The sequence below is a fragment of the Nicotiana attenuata genome, unplaced genomic scaffold (genome assembly GCF_001879085.1).
Source record: "Nicotiana attenuata strain UT unplaced genomic scaffold, NIATTr2, whole genome shotgun sequence".
In the NCBI taxonomy this organism is placed as follows: domain Eukaryota; kingdom Viridiplantae; phylum Streptophyta; class Magnoliopsida; order Solanales; family Solanaceae; genus Nicotiana; species Nicotiana attenuata.
This window is the reverse complement of record NW_017673926.1, coordinates 53,735-80,948: the sequence shown is the minus strand read 5'-3', so window position 1 is coordinate 80,948 and position 27,214 is coordinate 53,735. Positions and strand designations below refer to the sequence as shown.

Here is a 27,214-nt window from a genome sequence, read left to right as displayed (position 1 = left end):
ATCCTGGATAGCCAAGAAATTGTCATATGCTGGGAGAATTCAATTAGCGCAATCAGTATTATTTGGCATGCAATCATATTGGGCACAAATGTTCATATTACCTGTCAAGGTAGTCAAATTGATTGAGGCATACTACAGAAGTTATGTGTGGTCAGGAGGGAATATCATCACAAAAAAGGCATTGTTGGCCTGGAAAAGAGTATGTTTACCTAAAGCAGCTGGAGGCTACAACATCACCAATATACAAGTGTGGAATAAAGCAGCAATAGCAAAGACATTCTGGGATATTGCACATAAGGCAGATAAAATGTGGATAAAATGGATTCATCTCTACTATATCAAAGGACAAAACATCTTCGAAATGAGCATACCAAACCAGGCAAGCTGGATGGTAAAGAAGATATTGGGGGCAAGGGATGATTTCAAGCAAGTACAAAGATCTACTGTACAGAAGAAAACTATTATCAGATACATCTACAATCAATTGCTAGGGTATCATCCTAAAGTCGAATGGAGGAGGTTGATATATCATAACAGAGCCAGGCCTAAAGCTACCTTCACTCTATGGTTGCATTGTCATGGGAAACTTGCTACTACAGACAGACTTCGCAAATGGGGTATCAATGTGCAATCACTTTGTGTGCTGTGTCAAATCTCATATGAAAGCAGGGATCACCTCTTTGGGGAATGCAGTTTTTCAAGAGGATTGTGGAGCATAATACTACAGTGGCTGCAACTGCAAAGTCCAATAGGACAGACATGGACTGATCTCTTCACATGGATAATGCAGAAGACTAAAGGGAGAACAACTACAGCAAAGATCATCAAAATGACATATACAGAGTTTCTACACGCAATATGGAAGGAAAGAAACAACAGAATTTTCAAAGGAGAAACTAGAGATCAAGAGAGCATAGCTAGAGAGATAGCATGTGTATGTAATATTAGAGGCACAAGTGATATAAACCAGCAATAGAAATTGAGCTTTTAAAGATGCAATCCATAGCCTAGCTTACATACATAGAATTAGACTGCTGGATAGGAAAACCAATAGGAGGTAGGAGTTAGATTGTTTGTTTTCTCAGAGAAGCTAGCTGTGCATACCTATGCTTGTTTTGTAATGATTTCACTGGTGATTAATATAATATTTTAATTACCAAAAAAAACAATGCCTAATCTAAGAAGAAAATCAAAAGAAAGAAAAACACATAGGTTTCCTCCCAAGAAGCGCCTGTTTTAACGTCGCTGCACGACGCATGTTACCATCATTCATTTGAAATGGATCAATGCCACCACGTGGCCTTCATCAACCTTACCAAGGTAGTGCTTCATCCAGTGCCCATTGACTCTAAAGATCTCACCATTATTGTTTTTCAAATCTAGAGCACCAAAAGGAGTTACATGTACCACTTCAAAGGGACCACTCCGTTTTGACTTTAGCTTTCCCGGAAACATCTGCAATCGAGAGTTGAATAAGAGAACAAGGTCACCTTCTTCGAATTCTCTTTTCTGGATATACTTATCATGTAGGTACTTTATTTTGTCCTTATACAAGGACGAACTGGAGTAAACATGGAACCGGAACTCATCAAGTTCATTCAATTGCTCCACCCGAAGATTGGCAGCTACATCCCACTCAAGGTTTAATTTCTTCAACGCCCACATGGCCTTATGCTCTAATTCCACTGGGAGGTGACATGCTTTCCCGAATACCAACCGATAAGGAGACATACCAATTGGAGTCTTGTAAGTTATTCTATAGGCCCATAAAGCATCGTCAAGTTTCCTTGACCAATCTGTCAGGTTTGCATTGATAGTCTTGGATAGAATACTCTTGATCTCCCTGTTGGAGACTTCAACCTGTCCACTTGCCTGGGGGTGATAGGGGGTTGACACCTTGTGAGTGACACTATACTTGGAGAGTAAAGTGTCAAAGGCTTTATTGCAAAAATGAGAACCCCCATCACTAATGATGGCCCTTGGGGTGCCGAACCTTGTGAATATGTTTTTCTTCAAGAAGGCTACCACACTCTGTGTTTCATTGTTGGGCAAAGCCACAGCTTCAACCCATTTGGAGACATAATCCACAGCAACAAGAATATAAGTGTTCCCACATGAACTCACAAATGGACCCATAAAGTCGATGCCCCACACATCGAAAATATCAATCTCGAGGATGGTGGTGAGAGGCATCTCATTCTTCTTGGAGATCCCACCAGCTCTTTGGCAATCATCACACCGCTTAACAAGCTCTCTAGCGTCTTTGTACAAGGTAGGCCAATAGAATCCACAGCTTAAGACCTTTGTAGCAGTTCTCGCCCTACCATGGTGACCACCATAGGGGGAAGAATGGCAAGCTCTAAGAATACCCAATTTATCTTCTTCTTGAACACATCTCCAGATAATACCATCAGTACAAATTTTGAAAAGATATAGCTCGTCCCAATAATAATCCAAGCAGTCCTGTTTGAGCTTCTTCCTTTGGTTTGAAGAGAACTCATTCGGGATAATTCTGCTCACAAGATAGTTAGCCACATCGGCGAGCCAAGGCATCCCGGTCAAAGACATGGAAAGCAGTTGTTCATCCGAAAACGAATCATTGATCTCAAGGCCATCACGGGGCCTCCCATCCTCTTCCAAACGGGACAAGTGGTCCGCCACTTGATTCTCACTCCCTTTTCGGTCTATGATTTCAAGATTAAATTCTTGTAGAAGAAGTACCCACCGCATCAATCTAGCCTTTTAGTCCTTTTTACTCATCAAATAAGCGTTGCGTGATCGATGTGAACAATCACTTTGGTACCCATGAGGTACGGGCGGAACTTTTCCATAGCAAAGACAATGGCTAAGAGTTCTTTATCGGTCACCGTATAGTTGACTTGGGCTTCGTTCATGCTCTTGTTGGCATAGTAGACCGGATGGAATATCTTATTGATTCTTTGACCCAATACCGCTCCTACCGCCACGTCGCTAGCATCACATATGAGATCAAATGGTAAGCTCCAATTTGGTGCGGTAATGATGGGATGGTAGTCAACCTATGCTTGAGTAGCTCAAATGCCTTCATACAATCGTCACTAAACACAAATTTTGCATCATTTTCCAACAACCTGCACAAGGGGTTCACCTTTTTTGAGGAATCCTTGATGAACCGACGGTAAAACCCCGCGTGACCTAGAAAGCTCCTCACTCCTTTGACGGAAGTAGGAGGAGGGAGTTTTGATATCACTTCAATTTTTGCTTTATCCACTTTAATACCATTCTTGGAGATCTTGTGGCCGAGGACAATGCCCTCCTCGACCATAAAGTGACACTTCTCCCAATTAAGCACCAAGTTGGTCTCTTCACAACGTGCCAATACCTTATCAAGATTACCCACAACAGAGAAATCATCCATGAAAACCTCGAGGAAGTCCTCCACCATATCCGTGAATATTTCCATCATACACCGCTGAAAAGTAGCTGGTGCATTACATAAACCAAACGGCATCCTTGAGAATGCAAATGTGCCATATGGACAAGTGAAGGTGGTCTTCTCTTGGTCTTCAGGTGCAATAAGAATCTGGTTATATCCAGAATACCCATCCAAGAAGCAATAATAAGCACGTCCGGCTAGCCTATCCAACATCTGATCAAGAAATGGAAGCGGAAAATGGTCTTTCTGAGTCACTTTGTTGATCTTCCTATAATCCATGCATACTCTCCAACCAGTGACAGTTCTTGTGGGGATCAACTTATTGTTGTCATTTGTAATCACAGTCATTCCCCCTTCTTTGGGACACATTGTACCGGTGAAGTCCATGAACTATCAAAAATGGGGTAGACAACCCCAGCATCCAACCACTTGATGATCTTTTTCTTGACTACCTCTTGCATGGCCTCATTCAACCTTCTTTGATGTTCCACGGAGGGTTTGGCATCCTCCTCCAATATGATTTTATGCATGCAAAAGGTGGGGCTTATACCCCGAATATCCGCCAATGTCCAACCTATTGCCTTCTTCCTCCTTTGGAGCACCGCAAGGGTGGAATCTACCTGCACGTTAGTTAAGCACGAGGAAAGAATAATAGGTAAAGTAGAACAAGGGCCTAAGAACTCATACCTGAGGTGTGAAGGCAAGGGCTTCAACTCCAATGTAGGAGGCTCCTCGATTGAGGGTTTTGTTGGTGGAGTCTTCCGGTTCTCAAGGTCCAAGGAAAGTTTTCGGGGTTCATATGAATTTGATCCCATTCCTTGAAAAGCATTGACATATTCCACCAAGCCTCCCTTCTCATCCACCTCATGATTCAATAATACAGCTTCCAATGGGTCTACAACATTAATCACAGCACTTGTGTCATCAACAATTACTTCGGTCACAAGATCCACAAACGAACACACTTCGTTGCTATTAGGCTGCCTCATTGACTTGCAAACACGGAACACAACTTTTTCATCGCCCACCCGGAAGGTGAGCTCCCCAGCTTCCACATCAACTAAGGCCATCCCCGTAGCTAGGAAAGGTCTACCCAATATGATTGGCACCTCGTAGTCAACCTCACAGTCAAGTATCACAAAATCTGCGGGAAGTATGAACTTGTCGACCCGAACTAGCACATCATCAATTATTCCCAATGGCCTCTTCATTGTCTGGTCCGCCATTTGCAACGTCATGGATGTGGGTCATGGTTTCCCAATCCCCAATGTCTTGAACACAGAATAGGGAATCAAGTTAATGTTTGCCCCAAGTCACATAAAGCTTTGGCGAAATCGGCACTCCAATAGTGCATGGGATTGTAAAGGCATCGGGGTCGTCTAACTTTGGAGTCATGGAGTGCACAATGGCACTCACTTGATGTGTCATTTTAATCGTTTCACATTTCATTGATCTCTTCTTTGTTACCAATTCCTTCATGAACTTGGCATATCCCAGCATTTGTTCTAAGGCTTCAACCAATGGCACATTTATAGACAAACTTTTCATCAAATCAATGAATTTCGTGAATTGATTCTCATTGTTTTTCCTTTCAAGCCTTTTAGGATATGGTGGAGGAGGCCTTGGCTTTGGGCACTACTGTTGTTGATATTATTACGGTGAAATAAGGGAGGATTTTGTGTTGTCTCGTGGGATCGGGTTGCACTCCGCAACAACCTATGTGTTTCCATTTCTAGAGCCATGTTGGTTTTTGGTATCCTCATATGAACTACTAAGGATTGTTAATTCTGGACAATATTGGTTTATTTACTGAGGCAGTAGTTATTCATTTTTTTTGTTGACTGCTTCTTCCTATTCAGTATTTCTATTTTTCGGTCACTATTAGCTATACTGCGTACAGGTTGTAGTGTAAGAGACCCGCCTTAGCCTCATCACTACTCATCGAGGTTAGGCTCGACACTTACCAGTACATAGGGTCGGTTGTACTAATACTACACTCTGCACATCTGTGCAGATTTTGGAGTCGGTCCCAGCGGTGGCTACTAGAAAGCTCGGATCGGACAGTAGCGAAGACTTGAGGTATGGCTGCTCAGCGCCCGCAGCCCTTGGAGTCCCTTTCCCCTTTCTATTTAGCTGTGTATTTTCATTCAGACGGCTTTGTGTTTATTTCAAACCCTTGTATGTACTATTCTAGTAGCTCGTACACTTGTGACACCAAGTTCAGGGATTTTGTAGTAGGTGTTTGACAATTTTAGCTTCCGCATTCATATTTCAGTTATTTCAGTATTTCTCGTTATTCAATTCAACTGTTAAAAATTGATAATATGTTCTAACGTTGGCTTGCCTAGCAAGTGAAATGTTAGGTGCCATCACGGTCCCGACGATGGGAATTCCGGGTCGTGACATGCGAGGTCCCTTCTAGTTTCATTTCTTCGATCTTTTCTGGATTCGCCATATACCGAGGTCAGTCGATGAGTTGGTCCATTGAGGTCGTCCTCATCTGCTCAGGCCTCGGCACAATACGCGTTGTGTATTTCATCCGAAGTGGTTGGGGGTACTTCATCAGTTGACTTAATAGCTTTCTAATTGCCCTCGATCCGTCCCTTCTCAGCTTGTTCTGGAAGGCTGGAACCGCCATCCCTTCTGACACGTTCGGTAGGGTCATCCTTACTCGATTGAACCGAGCAAGGAAGTCCCTAATCCCTCTCCTGGAGACTGTTTAATAGCAAATATGTCGTTCACTCTTGCCTCGGCCTTCTTAGCCCCAGCATGGGCCGTTACGAACTTGTTGGCCATCTCTTCGAAAGTTTCAATAGAACGCGCAGGTAGTTGTGAATACCATGTTAACGCTCCTCCTGTGAGGGTTTCGCCGAATTTTTTCAACAAAATGGAGGATACTTGTTCTTTGGCGAGATCATTGCTTTTCACGGCGGTGACGTAGTGAGTCATATGTTCTTCAGGGTCAGTCGTGCCATCATATATCCTGAGGTGGGGCAGCATTTTAAAGGTTTTTGGTATGGCATGTGGGGCTGCGTTATTACTGTACGGGTGTTCAATGAACCGGTCGGTGTCTCTCTTCGGCAACAGCTTCGGAGCATCCGGTATTTTGCCGACCCTTTCCTGGTGTTCTTTCATTTGTTCTCAGAGTACCTTATTCTCGTTCTCCATTTCTTCCGCCCTTTTCAAAATGGCTGCAAGGGCGTTGTCACCTACATTATCATTGGCGTTATGAGTAATACATGTCGTTGGAGGTGGAGGGAGTTAGTTGTATTGTTCGTCCGCCGGTTGCAAAGTGCAAATCCTTGTGTTTTCTGCAACTGCATCCCGGCAGAGCTTGTTGAGGACGCTAATTAGCATATCCGTTACCCATGCTTCGAGGAGCATTTTTACAGCTGGGGACGTCTCTTCCCCCACATGTGTGGAGGCTCCCTTACCAAGAGATTTTGTGATGCTTCAATGAGGGGGTCGTGACCCATCTGGCCTAGGGAAGGCATTGGGCGTTGCACCTTCGTCTACTGTTTCGCAGCTTTCGTTGATGGTGCTCATGAAGTTGGTTGGGAGGTCATTGATTATTCTCGCCCTTTCTTTCGTGTTACCTGCCATATCGAGATTTGTGCACACAAAGAAAGGAGATCTTGTTCTTGCTTTTTATTCTTTTATGTTAGTGATCCGTGTTAGTGATAGATCTAAAAGAAACTAAAAATTTAATTAGAAAATTCCCACAGACGGTGCCAAATTGTTTGACCAAAAAGTATAATTCTTGGCTCTAATAATTAAATTTATGTATTAAGAGGTTAAACCTAGTTAAGAATAATATTCCTAGATGTGAGTTCCGAAAGCGTGACTAATGTTGGACAGATCTGGTAGGAATATAATGATGGTATGTAATAATTATTCCAAGCAACGTGAGTAACGATAGAGCATTAAATAGCAACAAACAATAATAAATTGCATTTAAGTAAATAAAAGGAGTGATTCACCCAATAAAGGAGGAACTAGGTGTTATTCCTCCTGACAATTATGAATGACAGGCAAAATCCTTGAATGTTTGAACTATCCTCAGATCTAGTGGAAAATATGGAATAACATGGACAAGAATCTTAGCGAAAAAGGTGTTGTTTGTATTATAGTGAGAGAGAGAGAGAGAGAATCTTTTGTCAAAGTGTGTTCTTACAAATGAATATCACATGCCCTACATCATTGGCCCGTCTTCCTATATATGATACATATTTCTAACAAACCCTAACAGTACATATGACAGAGAATATTCTCTAGGATATTCCCTTAAATATCTTATTTCCGAAACTAGCCGTTACAGCTTCGCCAATAGTGCTCGACCTCGGCCCTTGCTGATATTTCGGTCTCGAATCTCATTACTTCCCGGTCGATCTCGACTGATGACGGCTTGAAGACTCTTCCTTTAACGTTATTTCGTCTTAAATACGTTAGGGCAGATTTTGACCTATACAGTCACTAAAGATCATTTTCTACCTGTATATTATATTTTATTGTTTCGTGTATACCATTTTATGGAATAAATCAAATGAAAGTTTATTCTAAAAGAATCTTATTCCAATGCTAAAATTCAGTATCTTCTCACAAATTAACTATAAGGTGATGTTTGGTGGGGAGTACTAGAGGAAATAATCACCACTTACTACAATTTAACTCCGTTGATACAATGTTTGATATTACTTTTCCTTTTCACATAAAGCTTAGTATTACTTTATAGAATATTGGATTTTACTTTCTCTCTTTTTTGCATAACTAATACCAGCATAAGTTATGCGAAAAATTATGTTATTTTATGCATGATCGAATGTGGAATAACAATTGGAGAATTATCAATAGATTGATTACAATTATCAAATTACAAAATAATCCTTCATGTAGTTGTACTTGTAACTGATACTTTATTTTGAAAGAATAAAAATTTATTTTAAAATATACACTATGTAATTGTAATTTTAAATGCATCAAATCAATCATCCAATAATAAATAACCCCTATATTAACATTATTGTGTTAGTAATACATCATTTCTTATTATTATATGCTAAAAGGGAAAGTAGTTGACTTTAGGCCAAGAAGATTGAGGCAGTTCAGAGTTGGCCACGTCCTACTTCAGTGACCGAGATCAGGAGTTTCCTGGGTTTAGCAGGTTATTATCGGCGATTCGTGCAGGGCTTTTCATCTATTACATCACCTCTGACTAGATTGACCCAGAAGGGTGCTCCTTTCCGCTGGTCCGAGGATTGTGAGGCGAGCTTTCAGAAGCTCAAGACGGCTTTGACTACAGCACCAGTTCTTGTGTTGCCTTCTGGTTCAGGATGTATACGGTATATTGCGACGCTTCACGCGTTGGCTTGGGTTGTGTATTGATGCAGGAGGGGCGAGTTATTGCATATGCCTCCCGTCAGCTGAAGATTCATGAGAAGAATTATCGTGTGCACGATCTAGAGTTGGCGGCGATTGTTCATGCTCTTAAGATATGGAGGCGTTATCTGTATGGGGCGTCATGTGAGGTTTACACTGATCATCGCAGCTTACAGCACTTGTTCAAGCAGGGGGATCTCAACTTGATGCAGCGTAGATGGCTTGAGCTACTGAAGGACTATGACATCACCATTCTTTATCATCCGTGCAAGGCAAATGTGGTCGCGGATGCCTTAAGCAGGAAAGCAGAGAGTATGGGTAGCTTGGCATTCATTCCAGCAGAGGAGAGGCCACTAGCCTTGGACATTCAGTCCTTGGCTAACAGACTTGTGAGGTTGGATATTTCAGAGCCCAGCCGAGTCCTTGCGTGTGTTGTTGCTCAGTCTTCATTATTGGGGGAGATCAAGGCCTGGCAATTTGATGATCCGCATTTGGCAGTTCTCAGAGAGACGGTGCTACAGGGTAGTGCCAAGGAGGTTTCTTTTGGCGAGGATGGTGTCCTGCGACTCAAGGGTCGCCTATGTGTTCCTAATGTTGATGGCTTGAGGGAGAGGATTCTAGCAGAGGCACATAGTTCGCGGTATTCTATTCACCCAGGTGCTACGAAGATGTATCGTGAGCTGCGACAGCATTATTGGTGGCGGCGGATGAAGAAAGACATAGTTGAGTATGTGGCTAAGTGTTTGAATTGCCACCAGGTTAAGTATGAACACCAGAGGCCAGGTAGCCTACTTCAGCAAATGCCTATCCCTAAGTGGAAGTGGGAGCGCATTACTATGGACTCCGTAGTTGGGTTGCCCCGAACCTTGCGGAAGTTTGATGCAGTGTAGGTTATTATTGACAGGTTGACCAAGTCGGCACACTTCATTCTGATTGTGACTACTTATACTTCAGAGAGGTTGGCTTAGATTTACATTCGGGAGTCCGGTTGCACGGGGTGCCTGTTTCCATCGTATCAGATAGAGGCCCTCGGTTCACTTCCCATTTCTGGAGAGCCGTTCAGAGTGAGTTGGGGACCCCCGCGTGGAGCTCAGTACAGAATTTCATCCTCAGACCAATGGACAGTCGGAGCGGACAGTTCAAATTTTGGAGGACGTGCTTAGGGCATGTGTGATTGACTTTGGAGGACAGTAGGGTCAGTTCTTGCCTTTGGCCGAGTTTGCTTACAATAATAGTTATCAGTCCAGCATTGAGATGGCCCCATTCTAGGCTTTATACGATCGGCGATGTCGTTCTCCTATCGGGTGGTTTGAGCCCAGAGAGGCTAAGTTGTATGGTACAGATCTGGTAAAAGATGCCTTGGAGAAGGTGAAGTTGATTCAGGAAAGACTTCGCACAGCGCAGTCCAGACAGAAGAGTTACGCGGATCAGAAGGAGCGTGATCTATCATTCATGGTCGGCGAGAAGGTCCTCTTGAAAGTCTCGCCGATGAAGGGTGTCATGAGATTCGGGAAGAAGGGCAAGTTGAGCCCAAGGTTTATTGGCCCATTTGAGGTGTTGAAGCGAGTTGGGGAGGTGGCATATGAGCTTGCTTTACCTCCTAGCTTATCGGGAGTCCATCCAGTTTTTCATGTGTCTATGCTTCAGAGGTATCATGCCGACTGGTCTCATATGTTAGACTTCAGCACTATTCAGCTAGACGATAGATTGAGCTACGAGGAGGAGCCAGTTTCCATTATTGATAGGCAGGAGCGCCAGTTGAGGTCCAAGAGAGTATCTGCAGTAAAGGTCCAGTGGAGGGGCCAACCAGTCTAGGAAGCGACCTGGGAGTCCGAGGAGGACATGCGGAGCAGATATCCACTTATTCGGCACTTCAGGTATGAATCTAAACCCGTTCGAGGACAAACGTTTGTTTAATAGGTGGAGAATGTAACGACCCGACTGGTCGTTTTGCTGTTTAGAACCCCCATTCCCCTAAATAAGACTTCCCGTACTTGCTTTTACTGATTCATGACTTGCGGGGATGGTTGGTTCGGGAATTGGAAGAGTTTGGGTTGAAATCGGAACACTTGGTTCCTTAAGGTTGGCCTAAAAGGCCAAGTTTGACTTCGGTCAACATTTTGAGAAAACAACCTCGGAATCCGGATTCCAACAGGTTCGTATGATGATTTGGACTTGGGCGTATGTCTGGATCGGGTTTTGGATGACCCGAGAGCGTTTTGGTGCCTAATAGTGAAAATTGATTCCTTAAGGTTTGAAGTTCTTAAATATTTGGTTTGGAGCGGGTTTTTGTGTTATCGAGGTCCGAACGGAGTTTCGAGACCGGGAATAGTTCCGCATGTCCATTTAAGACTTGCACGCAAAATTTGGTATCAATCCGAGTAGCGTAAGGGTGTTTCGTCGCATTTGAAGTAGTTGAAGAACTTGAAGTTCATAAGTTTGATTCAATTGGTTTTAGGGGGTGATTCTTAGATTTAGCGTTGTTTCGGGCGTTCCGTGGGTTCGAGCGAGTCCGTCTTATGATTTCAAACTTGTCGGTATGTTCGGGCGGGGCCCGGGGGCCCCGAGCGTCAATGGGACGAGGCTCGAGTGAAGTTGGAAAATTTGGAAAGGAGCTGAAGCTCCATTCTTCTTTCATAACCGCACCTGCGGTTAGCCAGCCAGTCGTTCTCTCGCAGAAGCGGCCAAGCCCAAAGCCGCAGAAGCGGCCATCTTCCCGCAAAAGCGGCTTATCCCTCGCAGAAGCGGCCCAACGGCCCAGTTGAAATTCCGCAGAAGCGGACACTTTTCCGCAGAAGCGGACACCTTTCCGCAAATGCGGTGGGCGCGGGTGCGGCCCAGGACCGCAGATGCGGAAATCACTGAAGCAGTTACCTTCATTTATTGCGGGTGTTAGCCATTTTTGACACATTTCCACCATTGTTTGGGCGATTTGGGAGCTTCCAAAGAGAGAAATTGCACCTAGCATTTTGAGGTAAGTTCATCCTACTTATTTTGAGTTTATTACTTGAGTCTTGGGTAGATTAACACACAAAGATTAGGGAAAAATCATAGGATTAGAGCAAAACCTAGGGTTTTGATAAAAAAAAATCGATTTTACCACGAAATTTGTTATGGAATGAAGTAGAAATCATATATTATTGATCCTTAGGTTATAGAGAACAACTTTCTTCGAAAAATATCGGAATCCGGGCACGTGGGCCCGGGGTTGGATTTTAGGAAACTTGTGTTTAAGGTTGGGAAATTACTTTAGTAGTTAAAATGCGAACTCTTGAGCTTGTATTGACTAGTTTCTACCTCGTTTAATTAGTTTGGATCGTTCGGCTTCAAATTGAGGGTTTGAGCACGTTCTTGATATTTAAAGTACGCTTTGGAGCGAGGTGAGTCTCCTTTCTAACCTTGTAAGAGGGAATTGTCCCCATAGGTGAAATAATTGAATAATTTGCCACTAAATGCGGGGGAGGGGGGGGGGAGGGGCTACGTACGCACTAGGTGACGAGAGTTCGTGCGTAGCCACTAATATGCTTAAGTCCGGGTAGTCTAGGACCCAAAACCATGCTTTATGTGATATTCTTGTAACTTAATGGCCAATTTGGATTTCTTAAATCATGTTGAATGTGGTAAATGAATTTATAAAGAGGAACTTCACTTCCTTGGCCTTATAAAGAGAAATTGACATTCTTTGAATAATTGTTTCCCTGATATATCCCTGTTTGACTGTTGTTGTGTTTAATTATATTGACCGCATCGCACGAATGATTCGCGAGCGGGGTAATAGATGCATCTATGGTCCGCGCCATTCGACCCTCTGGCAGTGCACACTTTACCTTTATGTTGGATCGGGTCGTACGACCTCGGCACTATTTGCGCATGCTTCTTGCTCGGTATTTTTCTGTGAATTGAACTTTTCGTTAAATGCCCTGAAATGTAAATGGCTAACTGCGATATTATCTAGGGAATGACCTATCACTTCTTGCTATAAATTGTTATTTATTTGTGACATCCATGCTTAGTATAACACTTTCCTATATATTAATTGACCCTAGTAAGTGTCAAGTCGATCTCTCGTCTCTATTTCTTCGAGATTAGACGGGATACTTACTGGGTACATATTGTTTATGTACTCATACAACGCTTATGTACTTAATTGTACAGGATCTGAGGCAGGTACATCTGGTTACCAGTCTGGTGCGCATACTTGATCGTAGTCCGAGATTCCACGGTGAGCTGCTCCTTTCCTATGCCGTTCAGTCGCGTGTTGGAGTCTCTCTGTACTTTTGGCTGTCTATTCTAGTTCAGACAGTAGGATAGATTTATTCTTTTGTGTATTCTACTAGATGCCCACATACTTGTGACACTAGGTCTTGGCACACACATTGGTAGACTATTTTTTTTTTTGGGATTGTATAATTATTGACTTACGTTGCTAATTTCCACCCGTTTTAAATTCAAATTAAGGAATTGATGTAACTGTTTTAGTAAAGTAAAATTTGAACTCACAAATATTTCCGCATTGGCTTGCCTGGCAACGATGTTGGGCGCCATCACGACCTGTAGTGAAATTGGGTCATGACAAGGCCTCTTACGAAAATTGTCACATTCTACATATTAAAATAGGAACAGTATTTTTTTGCTTTATGATGTTTGGTGTTATCGAATGAATCATTTAAATGAGACAGCAACCAAATAAACTATCGTTAGATGAGACAGCAGGCGATTGAGGAAATTTAGTGCTCTTATTAGGGTGTACAAATCGAACCGGAAAATCGCACCAATCCGAAAAGTCAAACCGGACAGAAAAATCGCATCATTCCGAAAAGTCAAATCAAACCGATTAAAAAATTCGATTAGATTTGGTTTGGTATTGAGTAAAAGAAACCCGAACCAAACCAACATATAAATATATAATTCTTATATATACTTTTAAGATTTTATATAGAATTTTCCTTAAAACAATATTTACAAATATTTGGGATTTTCTTATATGATGTAATATTTAATAAGATATGAAGTGCTCTATTTTTATAAACTTTAAATAATGGATTGTTTGATCACTTTCTTATCATGTGTTACTGAAATGTATCAAGCTCTTTGTTCTTCCATATTCATATGTCAAGATCTATTAAATTCTTGTATCTTGTTTGAATTTGAAGTAGTATTTTGATAATTTAAAATTAATAAGGAAAATCATTATTTAGGTATCATATTGATTTTTATATTTAAATATTAAATTCGATTAACCTTGAAAGTGTACATCAACGAAAAAAACTACCATATATACCTAAAAAAATTCTCCCATAAGAATATTTTAATAGATTATATGTTTGTCAATTCTTTCAATTTTTACTAAACATATATTTGCTTATAAAAAAATTTAATAAAGTAAGATTGAAATAATATTCATGTAACAAAAAAAACTCGAAAAACCCGATGAAACTAAACCAATCCAAACCGATATAGTTGATTGGTTTGATTTTCATAAAAACTAAACCAACCTGATTCATGTACATTCTTAGTACTTACATTTCTCTAGTTTAATATATAGATGAGGTACCTAACCAAAAACTCACTTCTATCATTAGGGATTGACCGACGAAGCCAGGAATTTTAACAAATATTCAAGAGTATTCAAGATTTAATATATTTTTTCATATTCATATTATTTCTAAGAACACTTTCTAGTTTACAAATATTATTGCTAATTTTATATGTATTACGTGTTATATCTGTCATTGAAAGATAATTTGTTTTTGAGTTGTTTAATAATTTAAAATATTACTCCATTCAACTGAGATTTTAATATTGCAAAGTTTCATTTAAGTGCATATATGTCATCAAAATCTTTTAAGTACTGTTAGGACATATATAGATTCTTGTTTTATCAATTCTAGGCTCTTACTAGTAATGGTAAATTCAACTCTAGGAATTGTTACAATCTATTAAACCCTTCTGATCCTACAAATACAAAGTTCACCTGGATCTGGGCTCTCAAGTGCCCGAATAAAATAAAAAAAATTCTATGGAAATATCTCCACAACAAGCTGACAACTCGTACCTACCTTCAATATATTGGTATCAATATTGACCGTACCTGCCCGGTGTGCAAATCAGGCATAGAAACCGCTGAGCGTATCTTTACTGAATGCTCAGTCGTTCATGGCCTTTGGGAAGTAATGGGCGTTAAAATGTCAACTCTTCCCATTGGCTAACAACTCTAAGAGACCTCCATACCCCAAAACTATCGAATATTGTTACTTGGACGGACCTATTTGCTTTTATCATTTGGAATATATGGTTAAACCGCAATAAAAATAATGTGGAAAACACTTCCTTTAAAATCACTCTCAAAAGTTCTATTTAGTTGGTAGTTGAATATAAACTGCTAACCCAAAAAGAACAGTCAATAGCTCAGAAACACACAATAATGATTGCATGGCATAAATCCCCCAAAGGTTTCCTTAAGCTTAATATTGATGGTGCTTTCAGTAAGAAAGATAACCTAGCAGGCTTGGGAGGCTCGTTCAGATATTGTAACGGGCAATGGATTTTGGGCTTTCAACATCACTGTCCAGCTTCATCCCCCCTCCAATCCGAACTGGAAGCTCTCAAAGAGGGTCTACAAATAGCTTTAACAAATGGCTACACTTCATTGGTTATAGAAACAGACTCAACGGAGGTAATTCAAACATTAGAACAATGTAACGAATCTAATTATATGATTGTCAACTATTGCAGGTGGTTAATGCACCGGTTGAAGCAAATGACCGTTCGCCATAACTTCAGAGATGGGAATCAAGTTGCGCATGGACTTGCAAAGGAAGCTCTAGAAAAGCGCATGGAACACCAACTACTAGATAGGCCACCTATTATTATCCTAAATAAGCTAGATGCAGATAGGGTTGGCTATGTTTATTTTGTGAAAAAACTATCTACTCACGTGACGACCCAAAGGGTCATCACCTGTTTTCTTACTCATTCCGTGCTTCCGAGGCCTTGAAAACCTCATTTAGGTTGCCTCGATTTGCGTGCGCAGTCCGGGCGCGTAGCCGGAAAGCTTAAATATGAATTCTGTGAGAAAAATGCTAAATTTTGATATTAAATTGATTAAATTTGACTTCGGTCAATATTTTGGGCAAACGGACCTGGACCCGTGATTTGACGGTCCGGGAGGGTCCGTAGGAAAATATGGGACTTGGGCGTATGCCCGAAATCAAATTCCGAGGTCCCAAGCCCGAGAAATGAATTTTTGTGTGAAATTATTTTTTGGAAATAATTAAGGAAATTAAAAATGAAATTTGATTAAAAGACTATGGTATCGGGCCCGTATTTTGGTTCCGCCGCCGGGTACAAGTCTTATATATGGTTTAAGCGCTTTCTGTAAAGTTTGGTTGAAAATGGACGTCGTTTGACGTGTTTCGGACTTAAAACTCTAAATTTGAAAGTTTATGGAGTTTGAGGAAAAACTAGTGATTTTGAGGTTTGATTCATTGTTTTTGATGTTATTTTGGCGATTTGATCGCACGGTTAAGTTCGTAGGATGTTGTTGAGTTAGTGTGTGTGTTTGGTTAGGAGCCCCGAGGGCTCGGGAGTGTTTCGGAGGTGTTTCGGGGTGGTTTCAAACTTAGGAAAGTTGCAGAAATTCTTCAGCTGTTGCAGACCCAGTTCCTTCTTCGCGTTCGCGACGCCTCCTTCGCGTTCGCGAAGCTATGATTTTTCCCTCATCGCGTTCGCATCTATAGCCTCGCGTTCGCGTAGTTTATAGGGCTCCCTTCATCGCGTTCGCGTAAGTGTCCACGCGTTCGCATAGACCAAATCCTGGACCCCCCAGCCTTTTCTCTTCGCGTTCGCGTCCTCCCCCATCCCGAACGCGATGTTCTGTTGAGTCAACCCTTCGCGAACGCGACTCTCTTTCCGCGAACGCGAAGGGAAAATTTCGCCCAGTTATATTTAATTTTCAGAAACAGTGTGGTCGCGAATTTTTCATAAAAACATACGAACTTCTTCTTCTCCAAGGTTTCTAAGCGTCCATTGAAGCTCCCTTTCACCAAAACTTCTTGGGTTAGTAAATCTTAACTCGTTTTCTTCATTTTCCATCAATATTTGTTGAATTCCTAAGCCTAAAACATGTAATTTAGGGTAGAAATTGGGGGAAATGGGTAGAGTTAGGGCTTTTTACTTTTTCTTGATTTAGACCTCGTTTTGGGATCGAATTTGAGAACAAATTATATATTCGGGCTCGTGGGTGAATGGGGGATTTGATTTTTGTTTTGACCAAGCGGGCCCGGGGGCGATTTTGGGATTTTTGGAAAGAAAGCTTGAAAATCTATAATTAGACATTGGGTTTGATTTGTTTAGCATATATTGATATTATGAAGTCATTATTGTATAGATTTGATTGAGTTGGAGCCGAATTCGAGAGGGAAAGCGGTTGTTGTGGATTGATTTGGCCGTGGAAGTTGAGGTAAGTGTTTGGTTTAACCCTAGCTTGAGGGAGTAGGAGTTGAGTCTTATTTGATACTTGCTAATTGTCGAGTATGATGTATAGGCATGGTGACGAGTATCTATACATTGGTGTCTAGCATGACCGTGAGTCCTTATTTTGCGAATAGTTTGGTTGTTGATATGCCTTCCATGCTTAATTGATGATTTCTATATGTTGTAAAGACCTTGTGAAAGAAATTGTGATCTTGAAACTTCGTGGAGCATTGGCTCAAGTGATAATGTGAACTATGAGATGAAAGTGAAAGAAAGAAAAGAGTTGATGATTTATTCCCTTGCCGGGACGTTGTTGGTTATTGATGTTGTACCCTTGCCGGGTTTTAAATTGTTGTTTGTGTACCCTTGTCGGGACTTCTATTCTGGTTTTATTATTTCCTTGCCCTTGTTTGTGATTGTTGTTTGGGTGAGGAAGAGTGCTAAAGTACGAAGGGTGATGCCGTGCATTGTTTGTTTCTTGTGAGGATGAGAGTAAAGCACGAAGGGTGATGCCGTGCCGCACGATGTGCCATTCCGTGCCTATTCTATTGATTATATGTGAGGAATGAGAGTAAAAGCACGAAGGGTGATGCCGTGCACGTTTGTTTATATTATTGCTTGGTGAGGATGAGAGTAAAAGCACGAAGGGTGATGCCGTGCACGTTTGTTTATATTATTGCTTGGTGAGAATGAGAGTAAAATCACGAAGGGTGATGCCGTGCATTCGTTGATCTCTGTTCTTTATTGTTGTATGAGTTGTGCTTTTCCTTAGTGTTAGTCCATTTATATTTGAAATTGTTATCTCCCAACAGCATGCTTCCCCTCCCACATTGTTTTACTTGCCTTGTATTTCGATTCCGCTGTATATATATAATTGCACAGGTTTATGTGGTAGTCCAGTCTAGCCTCGTCACTACTTCGCCGGGGTTAGGCTAGACACTTACCAGCACATGGGGTCGGTTGTGCTGATACTACACTCTGTGCTATTTTGCTCAGATCCAGGTTTCGAGCAGCAGTAGGGTGGGAGCAGGCTTCATTTCAGAGAGACCCGAGGTAGCCTTCCAAGCGTCGCAGGCCCGGCGTCTCCTCTATCCTTTATTTTGTCTGTTATCTCATTGTATTCGAGACAAACAGTTTATGTCCTTTTTCAGACGTTTGTATGTAGTATTCTTAGCAGTTCGTGAGTGCAGTGACACCAGTCTTGGGTAGAGGATTTTGTTGAACTTTCCGTACTTTATTCAGTTTTTAAAAAAATGTTAAGACTTCCGCTTATTATTAAATTTCGTTTCTTTGTTTTATTGTCGTAAATTGTTAAAAATGGATTAGCTTATTAATGGACTAGTAATTTAATTTGGCTTGTCTAGCTCTCATTAGTAGGCGCCATCACGACTCCCAAGTGTGGAAAATCCGGGTCGTGACAACTCATATTTTTTATGATCTTGCCAGACTAGGCAATATGAACATCCTCAGTTTTACTACCATTGAGGATGATGTAATGAACAATATTACGTAACTTTATATATCTAGCTTTGTTTGTTTGTCAAAAAGAAGATATTTTGCTCAGACCATGTATATAATTTTTTTCATTTCCTTAGTTAGTTGAAGCAACTTATTTGTTTATCTTCATTTATCATTCATTCAGGAAGTAACAATTTACTCACTTAAATTGTTGATTTATAATATTTGTTTACCGTTTTCTCATTTTTTTTATTTTCTTTTTTTGCTTTTGTAGATTGTAAGTTTTTGGCATGCCTTAACTAAATAACTTATGAGTTTAATTTAGATAAATAGGTAACTGTATTTAATAAGGAGCTTAAGGGATATCTAACACTTTCTGCTAGTCAAATAACTTCTAGACAAGTGAGGCTTGCCCAGTTGATAAAAGTTTCGAGTTCGAGTCACGCTGGAGGGGAAGTGTGGAAACACTATAGGTACTCCTAATTATGGAGGGAGTTTTTCATTAAAAAAAAAAAAAAAAAAAAAAAAAAATTCCAACTAAGAATTTTTGGTTTGCTAGCCAAATGGACACACTTAACCAAAATTAATTCTCTTTGTTAGGTGGCAACTCCAAATCATAAAGTATTCGAATTGACTACAAATCATCACGTTTTCCAATTGTAAACCCATCGAGTTTAAAACTTAAAAGTTTCTTCATTTTTCTTTGTTTATATTTTGAAAAATCAAAAATATTTCTTTTAAATTTTTGTGGGTTGCAGCAATGAAAGACCAAAAAATGAAGAAGGAAATACAAAATAAATGAGCATAATGGAATTAGCAGAAGTGGAACATCTCGAGAAGGAAGAAGCAGAGCACCAAAAAAGAAGGAAAAACTACACAGTATAGCCGCTCCCAAAAATAATAACCAGAAAAAAAATATTTTTTGCATATTAATGAATAATATGCATATAATACACATATTTTATGCATATTTTGTATATTTGGCTAGCGAAAATAATTATTTTTTGCCGACCAGCCAAATGTGTAACTTATCCCAAAAAAAAAAAAAAAGCAAATGGGCCAAAGTTACTACCAGACAATTCACTTCAAAAGAAGAGCCCAGCTAAATTTGGTAAGCCCAAAACATTTCAGCCCAAGGAAAAAAGTGCAAAGCCTGGGGAAAAATGGTCTGCTTCATGTATGCTTTCACTGAATGTTTTAGCAAAATATACCACAATAAAAAGAAAGAGGGCAGCTCCGTGCATTAAACTACCACTATGCGCGGCGTTCGAGAAAAGCTGGATCATATGGGTCTATTATACATACATAGTCTTACCTTGCATTACTGCAAGAGGTTATTTTCACAGCTCGAACCCGTGACCTCCTGGTCATATGGCAACAACTTTACCGGTTACGCCAAGACTCTCTTTCACAATAAAAAGACAAAGAAAAGAAAAAAAAAGAGAGAATGTAAAGAGCAGGGGCAGACGTATGGTGTGAGTTACGAATTCATAGGAACTAGTACATTTAGCTTGGAGCCGGGGATTTACCGAGGAGTGGTTAAAATCTAAAAAAGCAAATACAAGAAAAATAAGGGAGAGTCAACATACAGTATACATACATAAAAGTAAAATTTTGACCTAGCTAATCAGTGTAAGGGGTGTCAATTGACATCCTTAGAAAAAGGTGGTTCCGCCACTAGCTTGGACGTTGTATATGCGTTAAGAAATTCACTAAATAAGTAACATGAATTGATACTGAACCCAGTAAATCAAATGAGTTGTGGTAGAACCCTGAACTCGAATTCATAAAGTTCAAATCTTGGATCCGCCTCTGGTATAGAGTATGATACACACTTCAACATTGTCTAATTACAAAGAATTATAGTTTTTATGCTTCCTCACTAGAGTTTCCTATATTGGTAATAGGACCTTTAAACCAATGTCTAGCACTGAAGATCCATGAAGAAACAACAAGAATGAGAAGGCCACCGACCGCGACAGGAGTATAGTTGAGAGTTTGATCTGTAATAGGATAGGCAACAGGCAAAGAGAAGAGTACAGAAATGAGTGCGACCCAAAATATTGCAACCCAACCTACAACGAGCCCGTAGCTTCCCAAGTTAAAAGGACCTGGAGTGAAAGACTTTCGAGCTAGAGTCACTCGAAATAGGATTGGCAAGGCATAAGCAATATAGAGCCCAATTGTTGCTATTGATGTCATTGCTTGAAATGCTACCAAGCTTCCAAGAGACTATAATTCATATATACCAAAAAAAAAATATTAGTAACTGGAAGGGTGCGTAACAAACAAACTTGTGAATCAAGAAAGCAGAAGGGGAGTCTTGAAGCAACAGTAAAGTTGTCTTCGTGTGACCGATAGGTCATGAGTTCGAGTCGTGGAAACAGCCACTAATGCTTGCATTAGGGTAGGCTGTCTACGTCACACCTCTTGGGGTGCGGCCTTTTCAGGGCCCTACGTGAATGCGGAATGCTTTGTGCACCGGACTGCCTATGTATGTAAAGCATATTAAGTAATAGTAGTGTTAATTCTTATATGAATTGTTTGTCCTTGTTTAACTCGGTTATCTATTTGAAGGGTTCTGTGTGGTCTTTCAAGATGCAACATGAAAATTTTGTACCGTCAATGCCATGCAAAATGCTATAAAGGCCGACATCCAGACTGCATTTAGCGGAACCTCTTGCTTGTTTACTTTATGCCAGAATGACGAATATGGCATCGCTCCATTTCTGGAGAATGCATACGCCATCCTGCAAAACATATTGTCATCAGTGGTGCTCTTCCAAAGAATCTGAGGCTCTGAGCTAAACAAGGAGAATCTCTGATCAAGCATATTTACCTTGAGTTGCTAGTTAGTGAGCTCATACCACAAAAGAATACGGCAACAGCAATTACACCTAAGCAAATGATTCCACCAACACCACTGCCGTATCTACTCTTAAATGCATCATAAAAGATTTGAGCAATAGCATAACCGCCAGAATCATTGTTTTTATTCAATAGATGCGGAATATCTGTAACTGCAAAGGTTATACCAAGTATGTAAGCCCAGCCAGCAAGAACTGATATGCCAATAGCACTTACAATTCCTTTTGGCCCATTCTTATCTGCATTTTTCGTTTCTTCTGTCTGCAAAACAAAGTCAATAGAGAAGAACAAAATTTAAAATCCACTCGCAATCACTTTGAACAAATAGTTCCTAAGAAGGAAAAGTAAGCAGCACTCACCATATGGGCAGAAGCGTCATAACCTGTCAACGTATACTGGCTCATAAGAAGTCCAAGAACGAAGATGTAGAGGTTATTGTTAATTCCATCTCCATTGTCAGTATTGAAATTAGTAAACACAAATTTAGCACTGGCTCTTTCAGTTGCAACCATTGGGATCAAAATCATAAGAAGAAAGACACCTGTAATAATCATTAACTCGGAGCTGAGAGAACGCACAATTCCATAATTATGAGGTCGAATAGAGAAAAGGTCTACTTCAATGTACCTAAAACATTCCATGCAGCGGCTAGTTGTCCAAAGAAGGACAACCATGAGATAGGAAGACTGTTTAATATAGCATGTAAAAGCAGAATTCCACCGTGGAGGGCGATAACAACATATTTAGAGGCTTGGTATCCACCTCCATTTAATCCACCAGTGCTAAGGAGAATTATCACCTGAACTAACTGTGCCAGTGAAAAATCTACACTTGCTGTGACAGCCCACTGCAATCAGATTTTTCGTTGTTCATTAGAGTGGTTTTATTTTATACGGTGAAGCAGCTAAATCTAGTTGCACACTAAGAACTGTGAACGGTAATATGAGTAATTCTTCATGATACCTGACCAACAATGTTGAACCTGCAACATGAAAATGAAAGGAATTTTACTGAGAAGGGGGCAATATGAACATAGAAGCCGTCATTTTTATCAAAAAATAACTTATCAAAAAATAACTTATGTAGCACAACACAGGTATGAGCTAACAGAAGAGTGTACTATATATGCTGACGATTTAGAGAATCAGAGTATAGCTTAATGTGAATGATCTCATAGTCCATTAAGTTAAATATTGAAAGTCAATAGATGATAAAAGGTACCTAGTCAAGAATTAAAACAGAGGTCAACATCCAGGAGAGTTCAATATTTTCATATTTCATTTCTTTGTGTTTACTCCTGTATTACTTTCACTTTCTTCAATGAATCTGTTCCTCCTAAGGAATTTAGCGGCTAGCGGCCTTGAGCTGAAACTTGCACATACATTTAAGGAACTTATTGGCAATGTATGTCCTAGAGCACTGTTGCAATTTTCAGAAATGTTAACTCTCGTCGTCTAAAGCCAAAACTATATTTGGATTGTGCTTTTCTCACAGAATGGATTGCAGAAGAACAGCGCTTTGCTGAAATCAAGCATAACTATGGATAGAGTTATTGTTTCCAAAATGCAAAGTCTGTTAATCAGATCAGCAATCAATCAATCAAATGTGCCTCAAACTAAACTAGTTGGAGTCAACAACATGAATCGCCTATGTATTCGGCTCCATTTGGACCCATTTCATCCCAATACATAGAAGATTCATTACTATGAGATGTCTCATAATTTGACTACTTTAACATTGACCGTCAACCTACTGCAACTCTCCTCCTTTATCAGCACTTGGGAATAGTCTTGGAGTTAAATACAAGTTCACGTACTTGTAAGATTCATCAAATCAAATCAAGCTAAAGCAAAAAGCCCGAGCCTCAATCAACACAAAAAGCTTGTTTGTGCTAGCCTATCACAACTAAGGGTGGAATGCCGGTGCTATGCTTGACTTTTTTTTCTTTGATAACGGGGAAATTCCGAGTACCAATGGTGCGTGGTTCAAAACTCGGTGGATAATGGGCACATCCTTGATTAACACTAAGAGTACTTGTAAGGGCAGTGAAACTAGCAGACAAACAAGTTAAAACCTTCACAATCTGATGTACTAAGAAATTTGCAACTTGCTCTCCTCCACATTGTATTTAACTTCAGATAAACGTCAAATATACTCTTATCTTATAAACCAGACAGTTTAAAATTGATAACTCCAAGATAACAACAAGCTGAATCCTCCTAGAATTGAGAAAGTCCAAGAACTGAAAGTTGTATGATTATAGGACCTTAGAAAGCCCAAAAATGGTAGCTCTATCCCAATTCATGTGACACTATTTCCTTATTTCCTTCTTAGTATGTTCCGAAAAGAATGACATATTTCTATATCTAGAAACATGTTAACTCTAAACTTCTCATTTTACCCTTAACGAGAAGCTTTAATACAACAACAAACTTAGTGTAATCCCACAAGCGGGGTCTAGGGAGGGTAGTGTGTATATAGACCTTACCCCTACCTTATGAAGGTAGAGAGGCAGTTTCCGATAGACCCTCGGCTTAAGAAACAGTGAACAGGAAGTAACCAACAATAACAACAACAAGAAAAAAAATTACCAGCCAGTGATCCAAGAAGCAAAAGGTGCCCAACTTGGACCAGCAAGCTTAGCACTCCAATAATAGAGACCCCCAGAAGTAGGATAAGAAGAACAAATCTCAGCCATTGATAACCCAACAAACATAGTAAAAGCACCAGCAATTAGCCATCCATAAACATAAGAAATTGGCCCACCAAAATTCAAACCAGTTCCCATCAATGTGTTTAATCCAGTAAGCACTGATACAACAGAAAACGAAAACGCAAAATTCGATAACACCCTAAAAAAAACAAAAAAAACAAAAACAAAAACCCAGTAAGTAAAAATGTCTAAAAAAAATAAGAAAATCGAAAATTTTAGTATTTTGGTTAAAAATCTGAAAGTGGGTATTTACGAAAGATTGCGGTTGAGTTCTTGTTTGTATCCTAGCTCGTGAAGACGTGCATGGCCTGTATCAATTTCTGATTTTTCCACTTCAAAACCCATTGTTATTTTTTTTTTCCACTGCAACTTTGCCTTCTTCAAATTCCTTTTAATTCTGAGAAATGAATCTATAAATGGCAGCTGGATTGGATTTTTCAGATATATATATATATATATATATATATATATAGAAAGAGCCAAAGATTTACAGTTACATAGCAAATCAGAACTGTGTAAATGATTTTTGTGTATTTTATTTTGGAATTTTAGTTGTTTTTTCTGAAGTGTGAAGAGCAGAGTATGGTCAACGAAAGGAAACGGAAAGTGCGATAAATATAGGGAAAGATTTGAACGCCTTATGTTTTTTGGTGACGTAAGTTTGACAGTAGAGACCCATGCTGTATTTTATTTGTATATGAGCTCATAATTGCAAGATAGGAAATCATCTGAATTATTGGAAGCAATGATTTTCTTTGGTAAGAATATTCTCAAATCCTAGTTGTCTTTAGTTAAAAAAGAAAAAGATAAAGGGTGTGTTTGGTCTCAATTTTTCAGTTTGGTTGGCTTAAATATTTTAGAAAATATTTTCCTCATCAATTTATTTTCCTTTAATTGGAGAAATTTTTCAAAAGCTCCTTCTCAACCTTCCTACACTATTCTCCATCCCTACCAACCCACACCCACCCACTCCACCCCACCCCAACCCTGCCCCTGCCCCACCCTCCGCTTGCCCACCCTACCCCCTCACCCCCACCCCGAATTTAAAGATTCTTTAAAATAATGAATTTTCTTGCACTTCTTGTTATTAAGGCAAGTTAATTATTAGACCATCACCAACAAAGGTTGGGATTGAGTCCCCTGCATTTTTGGAACGTATACAAGGGGACATTTGTGGACCTATTCACCCACCTAGTGGGTTGTTTAGATATTTTATAGTCTTACTAGATGCATCTTCTAGATGGTCTCATGTGTGCCTATTGTCATCTCATAACCTGGCATTTGCAAAATTAATGGCACAAATAATTCAATTACGGGCACAATTTTTCGATAATCCAATTAAGTATATTAGACTTGATAATGCTGCTGAATTTTCATTCCAAGCATTTAATAATTATTGCTTATCAATTGGGATAAAAGTGGAACATCTTGGAGCTCATGTTCACACTTAAAATGGTCTTGCAGAGTCCTCGATTAAACATCTGCAATTGACAGCAAGACCGCTAATCTTGAAAACGTGGTTACCCACTTATGTTTGGGGTCATGTCATTTTGCATGCAGCAATGCCATTTTATCTTTAGTTAAAAAAGAAAAACAACAACAACAACAAACACAGTAAACCCTCACAAGTGGGGTCTGGAAAGGGTAGTGTGACACAGACCTTATCCTTACATGACGAAGGTAGAGAGGCTGTTTCCGAAAGATCATCAGCTCAAAAACAGTAAATTGAAGCAATAGAGAAATAATAGCAACAAACAAGGTAATAAGACAATAGAAGTAAATAATACAGTGAGTACGAAACTGCAAGAAAAGTGCTAATCCTATTGAAAATAATGACACATCGTATAAAAATAAGGGATTAGGAATAGAAAAATGCCCGACTAGTACCACTACTACTGGTACCCCTTTTTTTTTTTAGCCGTTGATCTATCAAAAACAATCTCTCTATCTTCACAAGGTATAAGTAAGATTTGCATATATACTATCATCCCCAGACCTCACTTGTGGGATTATACTGGGTATATTATTATTATGGTTATTATTGTATTTGATATCTGCATTAAGGTCTAACTAAATCGAATTCGCGCCGAAAAATTCCATTTGGGGATAACCTGGATTCGCACCAAAAAAATCCACATTAAAAATAAAGCGATTCCTAATAAAGGCGACTCAATATTCTAAGGTTCGAACCTGAAATTTCTTATTAACAAGGATGGAGACTACTTAGTGCTCCCTTACAATCCTTATTGTGATAAAATTTTATAATTATAATGCTATAATTGTTCTGAATTTACATTCTAATCGTTGTATTCAAAAAAAATATAATTTGCTTTGTCCTGCATTTAAGGTAATTTGTTGGATTTCCTCCACAGGATAAATTTGTTTATCTCACTATAAATAATTTTAAGTTACTAATAATATAAAATCTAAATTGGGGGTTGTTGGCTATTGGAAAAGTCAAGAGGGACTGTATGTACCGCTGTTTCTCACTTGCAATATATAATTTTTTTTCAACGGCACGTGCAAAATTGTCAAGATTCAATATAATGGAATTTAAAAGATTCCTCCAAATCTAACTAACCTTTTTTTTTTTTTTCATAAAGGAGCTTTATTTTATTACTATTATTTAAATCTTTTGAGTACATCAATAAATTACGATTTCAAATTAAAGAGTAAGAGATAAACATTTTCCTCAAACCTTATCCTATATAATTACCATATATTACCAACCTATTTATACAACAATAACACAGTAAATCATATTCCACCAGGAATAATTTCCTTGAAAAACATTTCACTATATGAAAATTTAGCCGAATTCAATAGTTTTAGCAATATATATATATATATATATATATATATATATATATATATATATATATATATATATATATATATATATATATATA

General features: G+C 39.5%; 1 protein-coding gene across 1 annotated transcript; it reads right to left on the bottom strand.

The window, feature by feature from the left end:
- Window positions 1-20,301: 20,301 nt before the first annotated feature.
- LOC109217639 (amino-acid permease BAT1 homolog) lies at window positions 20,302-24,937 on the bottom strand. Its single transcript, XM_019381902.1, has 8 exons — window positions 24,559-24,937; window positions 24,184-24,444; window positions 22,556-22,574; window positions 22,220-22,439; window positions 21,952-22,133; window positions 21,564-21,853; window positions 21,345-21,474; window positions 20,302-20,956 (listed from the first exon to the last, which is right to left on the bottom strand). Exons 1-8 carry the CDS (start codon window positions 24,648-24,650, stop codon window positions 20,594-20,596), a joined length of 1,557 nt encoding a protein of 518 aa, XP_019237447.1. The 5' UTR covers window positions 24,651-24,937; the 3' UTR covers window positions 20,302-20,593.
- Between the last annotated feature and the right edge of the window lie 2,277 nt (window positions 24,938-27,214).